This window comes from Mastigoproctus giganteus, chromosome 10, assembly GCF_048544385.1.
Source record: "Mastigoproctus giganteus isolate SK-2022 chromosome 10, ASM4854438v1, whole genome shotgun sequence".
In the NCBI taxonomy this organism is placed as follows: Eukaryota; Metazoa; Arthropoda; class Arachnida; order Uropygi; family Thelyphonidae; genus Mastigoproctus; species Mastigoproctus giganteus.
The window spans coordinates 10,135,389-10,156,087 of record NC_143584.1 but is presented as its reverse complement, the minus strand read 5'-3'; the positions used below and the strand labels follow the sequence as shown (position 1 = coordinate 10,156,087).

General features: G+C 39.5%; 1 protein-coding gene across 1 annotated transcript in view; it reads right to left on the bottom strand.

The window, feature by feature from the left end:
- LOC150078678 (sodium-coupled neutral amino acid transporter 7-like) overlaps window positions 1-20,699 on the bottom strand; it is a 197,634-nt gene that overhangs the window by 69,563 nt on the left and 107,372 nt on the right. Inside the window, exon 3 of the mRNA XM_090383493.1 lies at window positions 18,670-18,868. Within this exon, the coding sequence (XP_090239619.1) occupies window positions 18,670-18,868 (199 nt within the window). The remainder of the gene's footprint in view (window positions 1-18,669; window positions 18,869-20,699) is intronic.

The window sequence follows — 20,699 nt, the reverse complement described above, 5'->3', positions numbered from 1 at the left end:
GTGTTTAAAAATCGCGATAAGGAAGTGTGGTTTAAAAAGAGTAATTGAAAAACTTTTAGCCTAGAGGAGGAGGAGTGCACCATATCGTCCTCTAGTTGTCTGAAATTATCCGAAATTAAAATTAAAAAAGGATTAAGGCCAATAGTCGAGAACAACGGAGGACTTTCGATGGTTTATCTTCAGTTGGCGATAAAAAGAAGAGCAAAAGGGTTGCTGTAGATCTTAATTACCCAAAATGTTGTGCTGGACATGTGGTAATTTAATGCGCGTGAGATTCCAAATGGTAGACAAGGTATCCGGAAGTTTTGTGTTTAAGGCGTCAAGATCGGTGTTGAGATGATACCATTCTAATTATGAGGGTTTCAACTGTTAAAACTGTTAAAAGTAAGATTAGTAGTTTAAATGTTTCTAAACCCAGTTAAAAAAAATCCAACCTGTCCAACATTCGCATTAGTCTCCCTTACCACTGCCAAATCGTTAGACGATTATGTCTTATCTTCACTAACACTGATATCTCTATAATTTTTTTCTACCTATAATAAGTTAGGAGTCCCTTTTAATAAATATAAAGAAAGACATCAACAACATAGTTTATTTAATCAAATGTCAACCCGACTGTAATGCATGCTATGTCAGGAGCACTACTAATAAATTTGGATCATCCACCATCGCAAACACGCGTGCCTACTACCACATCCATAGTTTTCAGACACAGCAAGGAAATACTGAACTGTTTCAACATGTACACACTCATAACCACAACCCCTCAGTTGATACCATAACAACCATTGTCAAATTAAATTCAAGTTACAAACTCCGATATGAAGCCCTCGTAATAGAATAGTATCGTCTCAACACAAATCTTGACATCTTAAACACAAAACTTCCAATTACCTTATCTACCATTTGGAATCACACAAATTAAATTACCACGTGTCCAGCACAACATTTCGGGTACTTAAGATCTACAGCAACCCTTTCTCTCTTCTTTTTATTGCTAACTGAAGATGAACCATCGAAAGTCTGTCGTTCTCGACTATTGGCCTTAATCCTTTTTTAATTTTAATTTAAGATAATTTCAGACAACTAGAGGATGATATGGTGCCCCCTTTCCTCCTCTAGGCTGTTTTTCAATTACTCTTTTTAAACCACGCTTCCTTATCGTGATTTTTAAACACCATTTTTAGTTTAACCAATGATTTTTCACACTACTGTTTTATGATTCATATAACTGCAACAGATTATTGAGGTGAGTGCCATCTCTTTATTAAGCTTTGACTAAATGCATATTTCTTGTCATGAACTTCGGCATCTTAAGCTTTTGCTAACTCTTTTATGAACAGATGGTAACATAATTTGTACATCACCAGGTAAAATAATGCAAAGTTTAACAATGGCCTCAATCTGACTTATAGGTTAAATATCATAAATTGATCAATCAATCAGATTTCCAGTAATAAAAATAGTAGACAGATATTTTTCTTTACTTTGATAATTTTACTATTCATTGTACACACAGAAGTTTGGCCTCTTCCAAATGATATGATTCATATACCATCATGAAAAGTACATAAAGAGAAACAAAATATATGAATACTATAATATTATACTAATGTACAAGTTAGTGCATATGCATAATTTCTGTACATAGCCAACTACATTAAGTTGGCATCATTAAGTATATCTCATATTGTGAATACCTTCACGAGTTGCCATGATATTGGACTACCTCAAATAAGTAATGCTTCACCATTTGATTGGATACTATGATGCAGTCACAAAAGAACTGGATGCAGGGAATAGCTTTGATATTATATATTTGGATCTTAGAAAGGCTTTTGATACTGTTGCACATGGAAGACTGCTACACAAATTGGAGCAGTGTGACATTGGAGGCAAATTGCTGCTATGGATGAAGGGGTGGTTGAGGGGGAGAAGACAGAGAGTGGTAATCAATGGACACTGCTCATCGTGGACTAATGTTATTAGTGGAGTCCCTCAGGGCTCAGTGTTGGGTCCATTATTGTTTTCTGTATTTATAAATGATATTGATGATGGTATATCAAGTTTAATGTCCAAGTTTGCAGACGATACAAAGGTAGGCAGGGTTGTCAAGGGACACTACTGACACTATGCTGCTGCAACAGGATCTGGAAAGGTTCAGCAGATGGGCTGAGAGGTGGCAAATGAAGTTTAACATTGACAAATATAAAGTACTACACATGGGAAACAGCAACCCCAGAGCAACGTATCAACTCTGTGGTACTACACTGACAGTGGTAGAGAATGAAAGGGACTTGGGGGTTGTTGTGCAGGCAGATATGAAATTCTCTGAGCAGTGCAGACGGGCTGCAAGAGTAGCTCATGGAGTATTGTTAATGATATACAGGAATTTTTCCAGCAGGGATAAGGAGGTGATTATTCCCTTGTATAAGGCAATGGTCAGGCCACACCTAGAGTACTGTATACAAGTCTGGAGGCCTCATTTCAAGAAGGATGTAGAGCTGCTGGAACGAGTACAGAGAAGGGCCACAAGATTAGTGAATGGAACAAAGGGGGTGCTCTTACGAAGAAAGGCTTAAGTTTTGCAAATTACAGTGTCTGGAGACTAGGCACCAGCGAGGTGATCTGATAGAGGTGTATAAAGCCTTGAATGGTTTAAGCATGCTCAATGCTGATGGGATTCTTCCTCTTGCTCAGAATAATCACCTGAGTGGGCATAAATTCAAATTGTGGAAAGACAGATGTAGGATAGACGTGCGGAAATTTGCCTTTAGCCAGCGGGTGGTTGGTTGGTGGAACAGACTTCCATCCCTTGTGGTGGAGGTTGATAGCCTAAATAAGTTTAAGGCTCAGCTGGACAGGTATTTTGAATGAACAGAGGGGTGAAGTGGAAGTGGGGGTTTTTTTTTTTTTGCTGATGCTGCATAAGCTTGCTTTCTTGCATCAAATGCCTCTACTAATGCTAATAGGAGGAGACTATTGTTACATATTCTCAGCAGATACCAGCACCATTTCGGAGCTTATTGGCTCCTCATCAATGGGTGGCCAGTTACCCTGGTTGATGACAACCCAGTTGCGAATTATAAATCCACAATATGAAAGATGCCTAATGGTGTCTTCTATGGTGAAACGTTACTTATTCGAGGTAGTGCAATATCATGGCAACTCGTGAAGGTATTCACAATATGAGATATACTTAATGATGCTGTTTGTTTGTTTGTTTGTTGTTTGGTTTTTAGGAGCATTAGCAACTAAGGCCATATTGCTCCGGGATATGCGGTCATTTCCTGACCTTTCCGCATCTTCCGTATTTGGTGGTGACGGGCTCGAACCCCGGTCTAATCAAGAAGCGTGTGCTATGCACTGCTGCTCCTTCCCACCTGGCTACGGAGGCGCAACTTAATGATGCCAATTTATAACTACTTGTTTAGTTGGCTATGTACAGAAATCATGCATATGCACTAAATTGTACATTAGTTAAACTATGTAACCTGAGGCTTTAGCCCTAAACTATATGGTATAAAATTATACATAATGTTTTGGCTAGTTCTCTTATTGTACTTTGGTTAGATGTTATTTTGCTATAATACTGCTGACCCATCATGGACTGTATATCCACTTAATATCATAGTATATTTTACTTTGTCATTTGCCCAAATGACAACATCAACTATTTTGTACAACATAGATGAGATGCTATGAGCAGGTGTGTCAAGAGGTAGGACAGACCCTGGGATAAGCAGCCTCACCGGGGAGGGGTGCCTTTCCCCAAAGTGCCCTGAACTCCAAAAAGTAGTCTCATTCTGCAGTGTCCATGCTAGGGACAGCTGATCTGATTGCCATTTCAGGGAATATCAGATTTTGTAAACCAAAATTATACAATAATGGCTGACAGGTGTAATCTCCTCTGATTTTTAAAATCTGTTTTTGAGCAGCTATTACAAACTGACTACAATTACTTAAAACACAGATAACAGATGGCAATCTACTGGAAAATTTGTAATGTTACTTTTGCCTTTTTTATTTGAAAGGTCCTTAAAAATATTTATATTAGTATTGGTATTAGTAGTGGCAAATGATCCAAGAAAAAAAAGTTTAGAGAACATCAACAAAAAAAAAAAAAAAAAAATTCCTACATCATCTACCGATCCCCTCTAATGATTTGTCTAATCCTTCCTTAAATTTATTTCAAACTATCCACTTCCATAACTCCAGATGTAACTTTGTTTCAGCAATGAATTATTTTCTCTGAAATTACTCTCCCTGAAAGCAAAATGTTTACAATCTACCCTGCAACCATATGTTCTTGATTTAAATTTATGTCTCCTTATGTGTGCCATTCAAAAAAGGTAAGAATGCCATCAGCAGTTAGTTTATGTAATCCATCCAGATCCTTAAAGACCTCAGTCAAGTCTCCTCACAGGAGCCTAGTTTCCAGATGCTGCAATTTACAGAAACAAAGCCTTTCTTGGTAAGAACACCCTTTTGTGTGCCTCTGACTAATCTTTCTGCTCTTCTTTGCACCTGTTATAACAGATCCACATCCATCCTAAAATGAGGCTTCCAGACTCGGGAGCAGTACTCAAGATAACCATTGTCTTACACCAAAGATATGCATCTTCTTATCACTGCTGGACAAATTCATGTACATCATTAACAGAAACCCACAACACTATCCATCCCCTCTAAAATAATTCGTTTAATTCTTCCTTAAATTTAGAACTCTGCACTGCTACTGTCATAACAGTCTGTCTGCATTGCTCAGACAATTTCATGTTGACTGCACAGTTACCCTCAGGTATTTTGTTCCCCACTACCTTGAGTGTGGTACCACCCAGTTGGTATCTCATTCTGGAATTACTGCTACCCATATGCAGAGCCTTACATTTCTCACTATTAAAACTCCATTGTCACTTTTCAGCCCATCTGCCTAATTTTTCCAAGTCTTGCAGTACATACCCCGATTCCTGTTATTAACCACTCTGTCAACCTTTGTATCATTTGCAAACTTAGATATTAAGTCTGATATGCCTTTACCAGTACTGTAATAAATCCAGAAAGGAAGCCCGGCAATTTAACCTGAAGGACTTATGACATTAGTCCAGGAAGAACAATGCCCATTAATAACCACTCTCTGTCCTCTGCCACTTAAATATCCCTTTATCATTAGCAGTAACTTGCACCAGTGCCACACTGCTCCAGTTTGTACAGTAGTCTTTCATGTTGAACAGTATCAAAAACTTTTCCGAAATCTAAGTATTTGACATCAAAATAATTTTTTGAATTTGGTTCCTTTATTACTGCATCATAGTATCCAATCAGATTGGTCAGACCAGATCTCCTATTAACAAATCTGTGTTGTGATTGCTGTGTAATAGATTCTTGTCATGATTATCTCGAATCGCATCTTTAATCATTGATACCATGATTTTTACTAGAACGGAAGTCAAGCTTACAAGTCTGTACAAGGTCTACAAGGGCCTCCTCTGAATCCAAGAATGCACTCGTAATTATGGCTACATCTTTTCCACTTCTTTTAGCATAAGTAAAGTCTTCTACATTAGCATTAGCATTAGTAGAGGCATATGATGCAAGAAAGCAAGCTTATTCAGCATCAGCCAAAAAAAAAAAAAAAAACCACTCCCATTTCACCCCTCCGTTCGTTCGAAATACCTGTCCAGTTGAGCTTTAAATTTGTTTAGGCTATCAACTTCAACAACAAGTGATGGAAGTCGGTTCCACCAACCAACCACCCGCTGGCCAAAGGCAAATTTCCGCACATCTATCCGACATCCGTCCTTCCTCAATTTGAATTTATGCCCTCTGAGGTGATTATTCTGAGCAAGATGAAGAATCCCATTGGCATTGATCATGCTCAAACCATTCAAAGCCTTATACACCTCTATCAGATCACCTCGCCGGTGCCTAGTCTCCAGACTCTGTAATTTGCAAAACTTAAGCCTTTCTTCGTAAGAGCAACCCTTTGTTCCATTCACTAATCTTGTTGCCCTTCTCTGTACCCGTACCAGCAGCTCTACATCCTTCTTGAAATGAGGCCTCCAGACCTGTATACAGTACTCAAGATGTGGCCTAACCATTGCCTTATACAAGGGAATAATCACCTCCTTATCCCTGCTAGAAATATTCCTGTATATCATTGACAAGACACCATGAGCTACTCTTGCAGCTCGTCTGCACTGCTCAGAAAACTTCATATCTGCCTACACAATTACCCCCAGGTCCTTTTCATTCTCTACCACTGTCGGTGTAGTATCACAGAGTTGATACATTGCTCTGGGGTTGCTGTTTCTCATATGTAGTACTTTACATTTGTCAATGTTAAACTTCATTTGCCACCTCTCAACCCATCGGTTCAACCATTCCAGATCCTGTTGCAGCAGCATAGCGTCAGTAGTGTCCTTAACAACCCTGCCAACCTTTGTATCATCTGCAAACTTGGACATTAAACTTGATATCCCATCATCAATATCATTCATAAACACCGAAAACAACAACGGACCCAACACTGAACCCTGAGGAACTCCACTAATAACATTAGTCCACGTTGAGCAGTGTCCATTGATTACCACTCTCTGTCGTCTGCCACTCAACCATCCCCTTATCCATAGCAGCATTTTGCCTCCAATGCCACACTATTCCAATTTGTGCAGCAGTCTTCCATGTGCAACAGTATCAAAAGCCTTTCTAAGATCCAAATATATAATATCAAAATTATTCCCTGCATCCAGTTCTTTTGTGACATCATAGTATCCAATCAAATTGGTCAGGCAAGACCTGCCCTTAACAAAACCGTGCTGCGTCTGAGCTATAACTGAATTCTTGTCTAGATGATCCTGCAGTGCTTCTTTAACCAGTGCCTCCATTAATTTACCTGGAACAGAAGTTAAACTAACAGGTCTATAATTACTTGTGTCAGCCTTTGATCCTCCTTTGTGAATTGGAGTTACATTTGCACATCTCCAGTCTATGGGTACCTCCCCTGAGTCCAAACAAGCTCTCATAATTATGGCTAGGGGTTTGCTTACTTCCTTTGCTGCCTCCTTTAATATAACTTGATAGATCCCATTCACCCCTGGTGCCTTTTTTATGTTTATTCTCAACAATCTCTCCTCCACTTTCCTCTCAGTTATTACAAAATCATCCAGCTCACTGCCAATGTTTACTTTACCTACATCATTCTCCTTCCCGAATAACTCCTCATGCGTGAATGTGGATGCAAAATACTCGTTTAGATTGTTAGCCACCTGAGCAGGATCCTCAACTGTTGAACCAACAATATCCAGTGGACCAATCTGATTCATCCCTTTCCTTCTCGAGTTTAAATATGTAAAGAACTCTTTTCTGTTTTTCTTTGCATCCTTTGCCAAGGATTTTTCGTAGTCTGCCTTTGCCTGCCTAATCTCCTTTGTGACTTGGTTACAGACCAACTTATATCTACCATAGGCTTCCATGTCACCCATTAATTTGTACGTATCCCATGCATTATTCTTCTCTGCCACATGTCTCATTAGTTCATCTGACAACCATTTAGGCCTAAACCTTGAACAATATTTCTTAGTTGGTATGTAAAGCCTGGTAGCCTCCAAGATTAGTTCCTTGAATGCTTCCCATTTTGAGTTTGCTGTTGGTAACATCATCAGTTGGTCCCACTGTATAGAATTTAAATACTGTCTCAGACCATCATAGTCGCCTTTACGAAAACAAAAACTCTTCCCTTTACCTCTGATGGTAGTTACCTCCTTGAGTAAATCCCACTTCAACACACTGTGATCACTGCCACCTAGTGGTTCGTTTATCTGCAGATTCTTAATGCATGAAGAATCACTACTGATAATCAGATCAAGAGTATTGCTCCCTCTTGTTGCCTCACGAAGATGCTGATGTAGAAAACAATCATCCAATAAATACACAAAAGCCTTGCTAGTGTGCGAGTGACCAACCCACAAATTCCAGTCAATATCTGGGAAATTAAAATCCCCCATTATAAGACTCTCTGATTTACTGGCCCTCTATTTCCCTGTACAATATCTTATTATACTCATCAGAGTCATTAGGCCTATAGCACACTCCTACTCTCAATTTTGATTTCCCTATGCTTATGTCACACCAAACTGACTCGACACTGCCCTGTCCATCGATGTCGACTGGCTTCACTTCCTTGGACTTTATGTGTTTCTTCATTAATAGCATAACCCCTCCTCCCCTCCTGTCCTGTCTATCCTTTCTATACACATTGTATTCCCCAAATTCCAGTTCCGCATTACTTATATCTGTGTGAAACCACGTCTCTGATATCCCAACAATATCTGCCTTTGATGTTTTGAGCAATACCTCAAATTCATCAAATTTAATTACCAAACTCCTAGCATTGGTGTACACGCAGGTATACATGCACCTGTTTCTATTCTTAGCTATCCTAACACAACCCATGTGTTTACTTGTACCGCAATGACTCCCAGTAGTCTCTGAAATATCCTGCATCTTGTTTTTCAGGCTTCTGCTCATTTCAATAGAAGTAGTGCAAGAATCACTTCCACCTCTGCAAGTGGCTACTGTTAATCTATTAGTCTTTGTATCCCCCCCAACTAGCAGTTTTCCGACCCACCTAACACTGCCTCGACAGCATCAGCAAAAATTCTTGCAACCTTTCTATTTAAGTGTATCCCATCCCTGTAGAAGCAATCTCTCCTGTTAACAAGTACAGTCCAGGCTGAAAAAAATTCTACCCCTTGAGCCTTGCACAATCCCTCCAGGGCCGAATTGATCGACAAGGCTCTCATCATATACTCCCTCCTATCGTGTCTGGGCAGAATTGCAGACACTTTCAAATTCAACCCGAATTCAACCTGTACTTGCTAAGTAATTCCGCCGGTCTCCTACTCTTAATATCATTAGTGCCAACGTGTACAACTATATCACCTTTTGTGCCCTTAAAAGATGATATCCGCTCTACAACGTCATCAACATTTGCCCCTGGCAGACATACCCTGGTCCTATTCCACCTATCCTTTTTACAAAGCATATTCCCCGTTTCCCTGACAATAGAGTCACCAACAACTACTAGTTCCTTTGGGACCAGCGCATTCTGCCTAGGGGGCTGCCTCTGTGTTGCCTGATGACCAAGTGCAAGCTCTGGCGTTGATGTGGGCAGCTGAGAGCTTGATGGGACCCTCAATTTATTTCCTTCGAGGGCATCCACTCTGTCCTTCAAGCTCTCATAAAGGCCCATAACAACGCTGAGTTTTCGCCTGATTTCCTTGCACTCCTTACATCGTGCACACACAAAGACATCCCCCTTGGCAGTATCATGTCCCGTACCCGATTGTCCGCAAACATCAAGCAAACAGTGCATTTTAAAAGACTGTGATTCAGAGGGCAACTGCCCCCCTCAGTTCTCCCCTGAACCACAGCACTCCCATTAGCTTGAGCCTTTTGCTTTGCTGCTCTGGTCAGAGTCATGATTCCGATTTAATTCAATAAAATTTCAAAATAAAAATTAAATCCTTAAGTTATATCCCGAAACAGTTATGTTATATTTTTTTTTTTTTTGGTATCTAGTGTTTTCTACGAGTTCCCTTTATACAACTTCCGTATCACGTGTACCACTCTAGTTATGTATTAATTATTTGTTACGATTAAGTCGTTATATATATATAGAGTTAAAAATACAGTTTAATTGACAATAAAGTTTATCAAGATTAATAGATTTACTGATTAATTGACAATATTATATTATGCACTATACTACACTAAGCTTATGCTATCGTGTAAAAATGGCGGGAAATCACGAACGGTACTTCTACGAACTCGTAAGTATTGATTAGCTTCCAAATCTCGCTATCTCAATTTAGAATAAACTAAGGATCCTGACTAGGTCTATAATCTACTTATAGAAGATAATTTGATATAACAATTGGTTAATAAATCGACTAAATTTGGTTAAAAAAACAAAGACCTCTCGTTCAATTTGTGACACGTGGATTTGATACCGTTACCGATACTAAGTAATACCTACAAAATCTCTGTCTAAGTTAAACTTTAAACTAAGTATCGTAACTAGGAATATAAAGCTACTCTAGAAAATAAGTTAATATGACAATTTAAACTAATAAATCAGAAAATAAATCAGGAAAAACTTCTCTGTTCGAAGAGCTTCAAGGAGCTACGTCCGCACAGGCTAACCTCACACCCAGACTTTTCTAGCATTCTTAGCCAGAGACTTCTCGTAATCTGTCTTAGTTGAGGTAGACAGTCTGAGAATTCAAGGTAGAATTGTGTAATTATTTTCAGCAATATGCAAATTTGATCAGGTGAAGTTTTTTTTTTAGCTGATGTAGAATAAGTTTGTTTGTTATTTGGTTTTTAGGAGCATTAGCAACTAAGGCCATATTGCTCCGGGGATATGCGGTGGTCATTCCCTGACCTTTCCGCATCCTCCGTATTTGGTGGTCACGGGCTCGAACCCCGGTCTAATCAAGAAGCGTGTGCTACACACTGCTGATCCGGCCCACCTGGTTAAAATAAGTATACAGCCACTCCCTGGCTTACACACTACTCGACTTATGGAAATTCGACTTTAAGTTTTTGCCAGCCAGTGCAAACATAAAAAAATTGTGGAAATGTATTTTGCATCCCGTAGGAATAAATGGAGGTATTGTGAAAATATCATAATGTGAACCCAATAACACATTGTTTTTTTTGTTTTTTTTTGGTAATTCATTCCAAGACCTTGGAAGTTAAATTTTTGCTATATTTTTGCTAAGCTATTTATCTCTCTAAAAGGTCATTTTTACCACAGGGGCTCACATCTGGTGAGTATGGGCTTGGAACACCCAGGGGCCTGAGCTGGAGGATATCATCATTCTTCTCTTTCTTGGTGATTCCCTTCTACTTTTGTCTCTCTCTCTCTCTCTCTCTCTGAGGGTAACTCAAATTTTTTTGGCTGGTGCAGCATAAGCCTTAAGCTTCCTTGCACCATGTTGCTAATAATAATAATTTTTATAATGTTTGCACTACACTTTCATTGTTATCATATGTTGCATTATAAGAATCAATTCCGAACGCCTTTGTGATATTTTTCTAAAACATGTTTCCAGAGGTCACTACCATAAAATAATAAAAACAATTTGCACTTTCCAGTTTAGTGGGCTTTTCTGTTAATGCAATCTATTACAAATCTATTAATAAACTCAATCTTATTGCATTTGCAATAATACCGATAACTGGAATTCTGTGGGTTTTTACATTACGGTATTATAGTGAAATAAGTTCCCCTTCACTGAAATCTTCAATCTTATAAAAAAACATAAATAAATTTTCAGAATATTCTCTTCATTCCTATTTACTTATAACAATGGTGAAGGGAAAGGGATCAACGTAAAGTGCAAGTGCAAGTGCTGGCAGTGCTAGGAAACGGAATAAAATTGATTTAGAAATGAAGATGACAATGATTAAGTACGAAGCAGGACAAAGTTTGTCATCTATTGCACGGAATTAGGTCTCGCTGCTTCAACAGTGAATACTATTTTAAGGGACAGTGCACGTATAAAAGAAAATGTTAAAGGATCAACAGTGATCATAAAACAGTGTTTAGGTGCTATATCGAAGATGGAAAAGCTATTAATAATATGGATGGAAAATCAGATTCAGAAGCAAAAGCCTCCGAGTCCGATGGCCATTCAAGCAAAAGCAAGTATTTATGAAGATATTAAGGATAAGTACGGAGAACCTCAAGCCAAGCCAAGTTCATGGCAAGCAATGGATGGTTTATTAGGTTCAAGCATCGCGCTGGTTTCCAAACCATTAAAGTATGTGGTGAAGTCACCTGTGCCGATTGTGCAGCTGCAGAGAAATTTTGTGATATGTTGGAAAGCCCTCTTCTAAATCTCCACAGCCCTCAACTTCTGCAGCGATGTGCTTATCAGAGTTGCTGTTATTGCTTTCAATTCTGGAAATTGACACCTGAAGACGACACTGGGGGTTGTAAGTTGTACAGCTACATCCCTTCTTGATTAAATGTACTATACAGCTATATTCTTTCTTGTTTAAATTTTTATCAATTTTTTTGATCTTCTATCTATTAGCTATTTATACTCCTTTTATCTTTCTTTTCTCTCCCTTTATTATCATTTTATTTTCCTTTCATCCTTAGATGGTTGTCAGATGAACTAATGAGACATGTGGCAGAGAAGAAAAATGCATGGGATACATACAAATTAATGGGTGACATGGAAGCCTATGATAGATATAAGTTGGTCTGTAACCAAGTCACAAAGGAGATTAGGCAGGCAAAGGCAGACTACGAAAAATCCTTGGCAAAGGATGCAAAGAAAAACAGAAAAGAGTTCTTTACATATTTGAACTCGATAAGGAAAGGGATGAATCAGATTGGTCCACTGGATATTGATGGTTCAACAGTTGAGGATCCTGCTCAGGTGGCTAACAATCTAAACGAGTATTTTGCATCTACATTCACGCATGAGGAGTTATTCAGGAAAGAGAATGATGTAGGTAAAGTAAACATTGGCAGTGAGCTAGATGATTTTGTAATAACTGAGAGGAAAGTGGAGGAGAGATTGTTGAGGATAAACATAAAAAAGGCACCTGGTGTGGATGGGATCTATCCAGTTATATTAAAGGAGGCAGCAAAGGAAGTATGCAAACCCCTAGCCATAATTATGAGAGCTTCTTTGGACTCAGGGGAGGTACCCATAGACTGGAGATGTGCAAATGTAACCACAATTCACAAAGGAGGATCAAAGGCTGACACAAGTAATTATAGACCTGTTAGTTTAACTTCTGTTCCAGGTAAATTAATGGAGGCACTGGTTAAAGAAGCACTGCAGGATCATCTAGACAAGAATTCAGTTATAGCTCAGACGCAGCATGGTTTTGTTAAGGGCAGGTCTTGCCTGACCAATTTGATTGGATACTATGATGTAGTCACAAAAGAACTGGATGCAGGGAATAACTTTGATATTATATATTTGGATCTTAGAAAGGCTTTTGATACTGTTGCACATGGAAGACTGCTGCACAAATTGGAGCAGTGTGGCATTGGAGGCAAATTGCTGCTATGGATAAGGGGATGGTTGAGTGGCAGAAGACAGAGAGTGGTAATCAATGGACACTGCTCAACGTGGACTAATGTTATTAGTGGAGTTCCTCAAGGTTCAGTGTTGGGTCCGTTGTTGTTTTCGGTGTTTATGAATGATATTGATGATGGGATATCAAGTTTAATGTTCAAGTTTGCAGATGATACAAAGGTTGGCAGGGTCGTTAAGGACACTACTGACGCTATGCTGCTGCAACAGGATCTGGAAAGGTTGAACAGATGGGCTGAGAGGTGGAAAATGAAGTTTAACATTGACAAATGTAAAGTACTACATATGGGAAACAGTAACCCCAGAGCAACGTATCAACTCTGCGGTACTACACTGAGAGTGGTGGAGAATGAAAAGGACCTGGGGGTAATTGTGTAGGCAGATATGAAGTTCTCTGAGCAGTGCAGACGAGCTGCAAGAGCAGCTCATGGTGTCTTGTCAATGATATACAGGAATTTTTCTAGCAGGGATAAGGAGGTGATTATTCCCTTGTATAAGGCAATGGTTAGGCCACATCTTGAGTACTGTATACAGGTCTGGAGGCCTCATTTCAAGAAGGATGTAGAGCTGCTGGAACGGGTACAGAGAAGGGCAACAAGATTAGTAAATGGAACAAAGGGTTGCTCTTACGAAGAAAGGCTTAAGTTTTGCAAATTACAGTCTGGAGACTAGGCACCGGCGAGGTGATCTGATAGAGGTGTATAAGGCTTTGAATGGTTTGAGCATGCTCAATGCCAATGGGATTCTTCATCTTGCTCAGAATAATCACCTCAGAGGGCATAAATTCAAATTGAGGAAGGACGGATGTCGGATAGATGTGCGGAAATTTGCCTTTGGCCAGCGGGTGGTTGGTTGGTGGAACCAACTTCCATCACTTGTTGTTGAAGTTGATAGCCTAAACAAATTTAAAGCTCAACTGGACAGGTATTTCGAACGAACGGAGGGGTGAAATGGGAGTGGGTTTTTTTTTTTTTTTTTGGCTGATGCTGAATAAGCTTGCTTTCTTGCATCATATGCCTCTACTAATACTAATGCTAATGCTAGATTGCATTTTCTACCTTCTTGCTTCCCCCCCCCCCTTTTATTTTTATTATATACATACAGTATACACCGATCAGCCAAAACATTATGACCACCAACCTAATATGATGTTGATTGGTCCTCCATGTGCAGCCAAAACAGCTCATACTCAGCGAGGCATGGACGCTATAAGATTTCTAAATGTGCCTTGTGGTATTTGGTACATGTAACCGGCAGATCCTTTAACCCCTGTAAGGTCCGTGGTTGAGATGCTGCAGATCGGAGTTGCCGTTCCAACACAAACCACAGATGCTCTATGAGATTGATGCCCTGGAACTTTGGAGGCCAGGGAAATACCTGGAAGTCTTCCTCATGTTTCGCGAACCAGTCTCGAATAATCCAGGCAGTGTGGCATGGCATATGATCCTGCTGAAAGACAATACTGCCAGAAGGGAAGATCGTTCCCATGAAAGGGTGTACCTGGTCAGCAATGATGTTTAAGTAGGTGGTAGATGTCAGAGTGCCTGGCCCATGGATGACTGGACCCAGGGTATCCCAGCAGAACATCACCCAAAGCATGAAACTGCCGCCGCCACCAGCTTGTTTTCATCCCATAGTGCATCCAGGAACCATCACTTTCCCACATAAACGATGCACATGTACCCGGCCATCCATGTGGTGCAACAGGAAATATGATTCATCAGACCAGACGACCTTCTTCCAATCATTCAAGGTCCAGTTTCGATGCTCGCGTGCCCATTGTAGGCACTGTCGCCGGTGAATCCTGGTTAGCATCTGCACTCGGAGTCGCCAGCAGCTACGCAGCCCCATTTTCAGCAAGGTTCAATGTAATGTGTGTTGTGACACATTACTCCCATCACAAGAATTCCAATTACCAGTGAGTTGCACCCAGTCACCCTTCTGTTGCTACATACCATCCGAGAGAGCCTTCACTCACCTCGAGCATCAGTGTGCCGTGGTCATCCAACACCTCACTGGTGTTTCATGGGTTTCCCCTCAGACCACTTTCAGTAGGTACTAACCACAGCCGACTGAGCATCCCACCAGCCGTGCCGTTTCAGATATGCTCTGACCCAATCGTCTGGTCATTACAATTTGGCCTTTGTCAAACTTGCTTAACTCTGCTGCCTTTCCCATTTGAAGAACAAGAGTAACACTGCTTAACAGAACCCAGTATCAGGTGTTTTTTATACCATGTCTTGACCAGTGCACACGCTGTAGTTCACCTGCAGTTGCTTCGATTTGCATAACAACTCGCTGGTCATAATGTTTTGGCTCATATGTGTGTGTGTGTGTGTGTGTGTGTCAAACCCTGCAGAAAATGGGGCTGTATAGCCGCAGGCCACTCCGAATGCCCATGCTAACCACGGTTCACTGGTGATAGTGCCTACAATGGGCATGTGAGCATCGAAACTGGAGTGATTGGAAGGTTGTCTGGTCCGATGAATCATGTTTCCTGTTGCACCATGTGGACGGCTAGGTATGTGTGCATTTTACTTGGGAAAGTTATGGCGCCTGGATTCATCATGGGATGAAAACAAGCCGGTGGCAGCAATGTCATGCTTTGGGCCATGTTGTACTGGGATACTCTGCGTCCAATCATCCATGTGCCAGGCATGCTGACATCTACCACCTACCTAATCATCATTGTTGACCAGGTATATCCTTTCGTGGCAACAGTCTTCCCCCCCCCCCCAGCAGTGCCGTCTTTCAGCAGGATAATGTGCCATGTCACACCACCCAGATTGTACGAGACTGGTTCTTGGAACATTAGGAAGACTTCCAGGTGTCCCTGGCCTTCAAATTTCGCAGACATCAATCCCACTGAGCATCTGTGGTTTGTGTTAGAACAGCAACTCCGATTTGCGGTGCCTCAACCACGGACATTACAGGAGTTAAAGGATCTGCTGGTTACATATTGGTACCAGATACCACAAGACACATTTTGAAATCTTGTAACGTCCATGCCTTGCCAGGTACAAGCTGTTTTGGCTGCACATGAAGGACAAACATCATATTAGATAGATGGTCATAATGTTTTGGCTCATTGGTGTATATACATGCAACTTGCTCCAGTCATTTACATTCCAATTCTTGACAACATTGTTTACCTGTTCAAATCTTTTTTTCTGATCATACTTGGCATCGGTTTGAGATTTTTATGCAAATGACAAGCTTTCAGGCCAGCTTTAACAAGCTGCCTCCTCACTGTTCAAGCACTAACTTTAACATCAGTTAATTCCCACACTTGTCTTACCTTAGTAGACAACAATTTTCAGCTTTTAAGCAATAATCTAATCATTTTTCTATCGTCATATTCTGTAAGAGTTTCTTCCTACCACAGTGTCCAACTCTTTTAGGGGGGAGGGGTACCAAAAGTACCCATAATATCAATGGTCAAGGAACCATTATTTTCAATTTTTTTCTTCACAAGGTTCAGTAGTTGAGGTGAAACATTCACTTTTCTTGTTATTTCTTTTTGTAATTAAGTTACTATATTTGAATAAGACTTGAACGTTATTTCCTTGAACTGAAATCTACCCATTTCAATAATTTTATCCACAATTTAAAATATAAAGTACCATATCAGAGGTATTATTTTTTTTAATTTTACACTATACAGGGTGTCTCAAAAATATTGGTACAAACATTTAGGGGAGGTAGGTAACATCTAAAGGAATGTGAATCACATAAGAACCCATAACCGGAAACATCGCCGTAAGTCGGTACACGACGCTGTTCATCAGTTTGCGAGAGGGAAAATTTCTGGTTTACTCATTCAAGCAGTAGTCGCCACACGAAGAGCATGCATCGATATACGAACTGTGAGCTGGCAGACATGCATCTAGTATATGGATTAGCAGAGGGCAATGGACGAGCCGCTCAACGAATTTATGGAGAACGCTTCCCAGACAGACATGTACCGGACCACCGTTTGTTTGCACGTATGCATCAAAATTTGTGCGATTATGGGTCATTTAGAGGTAACAGGAGTAGTGCGGGCAGACCACATTCGACATGAACTCCTGCCATGGAAGAAAGTGTGTTGAATGCCGTCCAAAATAATCCTACTACCAGCACACGTCCTGTTACCTCTGCCTTAGGAGTGTCTCGTTGCAGTGTACAGCATGTCTGGAACAACGATTCTTTACACCCCTTTCATCTCCAAAGGGTTCAGCTACTGCTCCCCCAAGATCATCCTGTACGTGTGGCTTTTGCGCAGTGGTTTCTCCAAGAAAGTGTTTAAGGCTTGAATTTTCAAGCCTATGTTTTGGTCACGGATGAGGCTTATTTCACTCGGGAAGGCTTATTCAATCAGCACAATGCTCATGTGTGGGTTCACGACAACCCACACGGTGTGCGCCCCCCCCATGCGGCACAACATCGCTTTGCAATAAATGTGTGGGCAGGTATGGTTGGTGACTGCTTAGTCGGCCCATACCTGTTACCATCCCGCATAAACTCCGCTAAATATCGGATCTTTCTTGAACAAGTTCTACCAGGGTTACTTGACGATGTTCCAGCAAATGTGAGATGCAACATTTGGTTTTTACATGACGGGGCGCCTGCCCATTTTGGAAGGTGTGTTCGTGACCATTTGAACAGGCGTTTTGGGAGTCGATGGATTGGCCGGGGTGGACCCGTTGCCTGGCACCCACGCTCACCTGATTTATCGAGCCTTGATTTCTTTCTGTGGGGAGCCCTCAAATCTATCATGTATGAATCTCCTGTGGAGACAGAAATGGATCTCGTGGCAAGACTCGTCTATGCTGCTGCTACTGTCAAAAAAAACTCCAGGTGTGTTCGACCATGTCCGCCAATCCATGCTGCGTCAGTGTCACGCATGCATCACGTCTCATGGTGGAACCTTCGAGCATCTGTTGTAACATCATGAAATGCATCCATCTTGTACTCCATTGTTAATATTATGTGAAATAAATGTTTATCACTAATTACTGTCTTGTGTCATTTCTACTTCTGTGCCTCTGCTACCACTTTCCCGTGATGTTTCCAGTTATGGGTTCCTATGCGATTCACATTCCTTTAGATGTTACCTACCTCCCCTAAACATTTGTACCAATATTTTTGAGACACCCTGTATATCACAAATAACAGTACAGTTTTAACTTACAGTAAGTGCAAGATGTGATGAGACTATGGCAGTTGTTGACCATTTTGACAAACATATTCAATAATTCTGCCTGCAACACCATCTGCTATCATTACCAATAAAAGCAGAGAGCAAAGTTGCTATTAACATGCATTTAAAATCACTATCAATTGATTAATATCAAATAACCCTGAAGAATGCTGAAATTTGTATATTCTTAAGAATTCCATTCAATTTTAATATAATATCACATGAACTTCACACAAAAAATAATATTTATTTAATTGTTGTCTTATATATGCTGTCAGCAGAATAAGTGCAAAAATAAAATGTGCAAAATTGTGTAATAAATGCAAAAGAAAAATAATTGTTTCACAATGTGATACTTACATCTGTCATACTGGTCTCCAATGATTATAAGAAATGTAATACATATCCCAAAGCAAGTCAGCAGAATAGAGACAGCTGAAAACTGTTGAGCACGGCGACCACACATAGAGAACAAGACATCATGGTAAGTATTGTCACCATTAAGATCAGAACAATAGGCAAGTACCAGCATTGTAGAAATAAGCAAGACTAGCATCAACTGAACAAAGAAAAAAAATAATAATAAAACAAACATTTTCTTGGTGTTTAAAAATTTTATTGGTGAAATATAAAATTATAAATACTGTATTTACAAAATGTGAAATTAAAAAACTTAATACTTTAAGTTTTATACATTTTAAATTTCAATAATTCTTTCTTTATTAATGTCTCAAAATTTTTCATTAAAAATTTAAGTAATTATTATATGACAAATATGTCTGTAGAATCTAGATGTGTGTGTGTGGTATGGTTGTTTATTGGTGCATTAGCTGCTATGGCTGTAGTGCGCCTTCTGTAGAATCATTCAAACTTGAATCATACATATATAAATTCAAGTGTACTCCTTTAAACTTCAACAGGTTCATGCCAAGGCATGGGCAAACAATATGCTTTGCTCCAGGTGAATTTCTACTAAAGACACAAAAAATGAAATAAATGAGAAACAAGTTGTGTAAGTTGCAGAGGGTGCAATATGAACAGTTTGTCCAGGGTACTAAAAACTAGGGCAATCCTGCATTTCAACATAACTTCTTTTTCATGTATAGCATTTCAAAATTCATACAGACGTGTAAGTTTTTTATAATACTACCTTTAACTGGCTTTTTTTTTTTTTTTTAATTTATACTGTGAAGATGGACCAGCCAAACTATGGCAACTCTATATCTTTACTAACTAAAAGAAATGTGGATTTTTGAAGCTAACTTTTGAAAAACTGGAAATTGATGCTTTCATAATATAATCCAAACTACTCAACAGTCAACATGACAATCTATATATTACAGTATTTTTAAAATAGCATTTTAAATATTATTCTCTCACTTCATCCGTATTTTTTATTTATATTAGTAGTATTATAATTTTAAAAAATTAGTTTTTATTCCAATAAAAATAATTATTTTTTGGCCTAATTTCATCTACTTGCAAAATACTTTATATATATGTTACTTTTTATCCAAATCATTTGCCTATCACTTCTAATAATTTATTAGAGGTTATTGGGAAAATGATGTGTGTAAAAATATTTGTTAGTCTTTTAAATTTGTTTACACTTCCTACCTAAGAAGTAATTATCTTGTTGTATAGGGCAGTAGTTAGGCTGCATCTTGAGTACTGCACACAAATTACCCCCAGGGGCTCACATCTGGTGAGTATGGGCTTGGCACACCCAGGGTCCTGAGCTGGATATCATCATTCTTCTCTATCTTGGTGATTCCTTTCTACTTCTCTCTCTCTCTCTCTCTCTCTCTCTCTCTGGGTAATAGGGAAATTTTTTTTTGGCTGGTGCAGCATAAGCCTCAAGCTTCCTTGCACCATATGGCTAATAATAATAATAATAAGTCTACAAGCCTCATTTTGGGAAGGATGCAGATCTGTTGGAATGAGTCCAAAGAAAGGTAGAAAGATTAGTCAGGGCACAAAAGGGTACACTTACCAAGATTTGAGATCTATAAAGTGGGGTATCTGGAAACTGGACATCTGTGAGAAGAGATGAGATAAGAAGAGATAACTGAAGTGATTGAGTAAACTTTAAATAAGAGTAAACTAAATGCAGATGACAAATAGCTTTTCCTTAATCTTTCTCAGACAACATACATGAGGGGACAAAAATTTAACTTGAAAAAAATGCGGACTGCAGGACTATGGGCAAAAATTGGTTTCAGCCAGAGAGTAATTGATTGTTGAAACAAACTTCCAGCTGATGTTGTGGAAATGGGTAGTTTGAATAAATTTAAGGAAGGATTAGACAAATTATTAGAGGAAATGAACAAATAATAGTTGTTTTTTTGGCAGATATATAAGCTTGCTTCCTTCCATCATTTTCCATTACT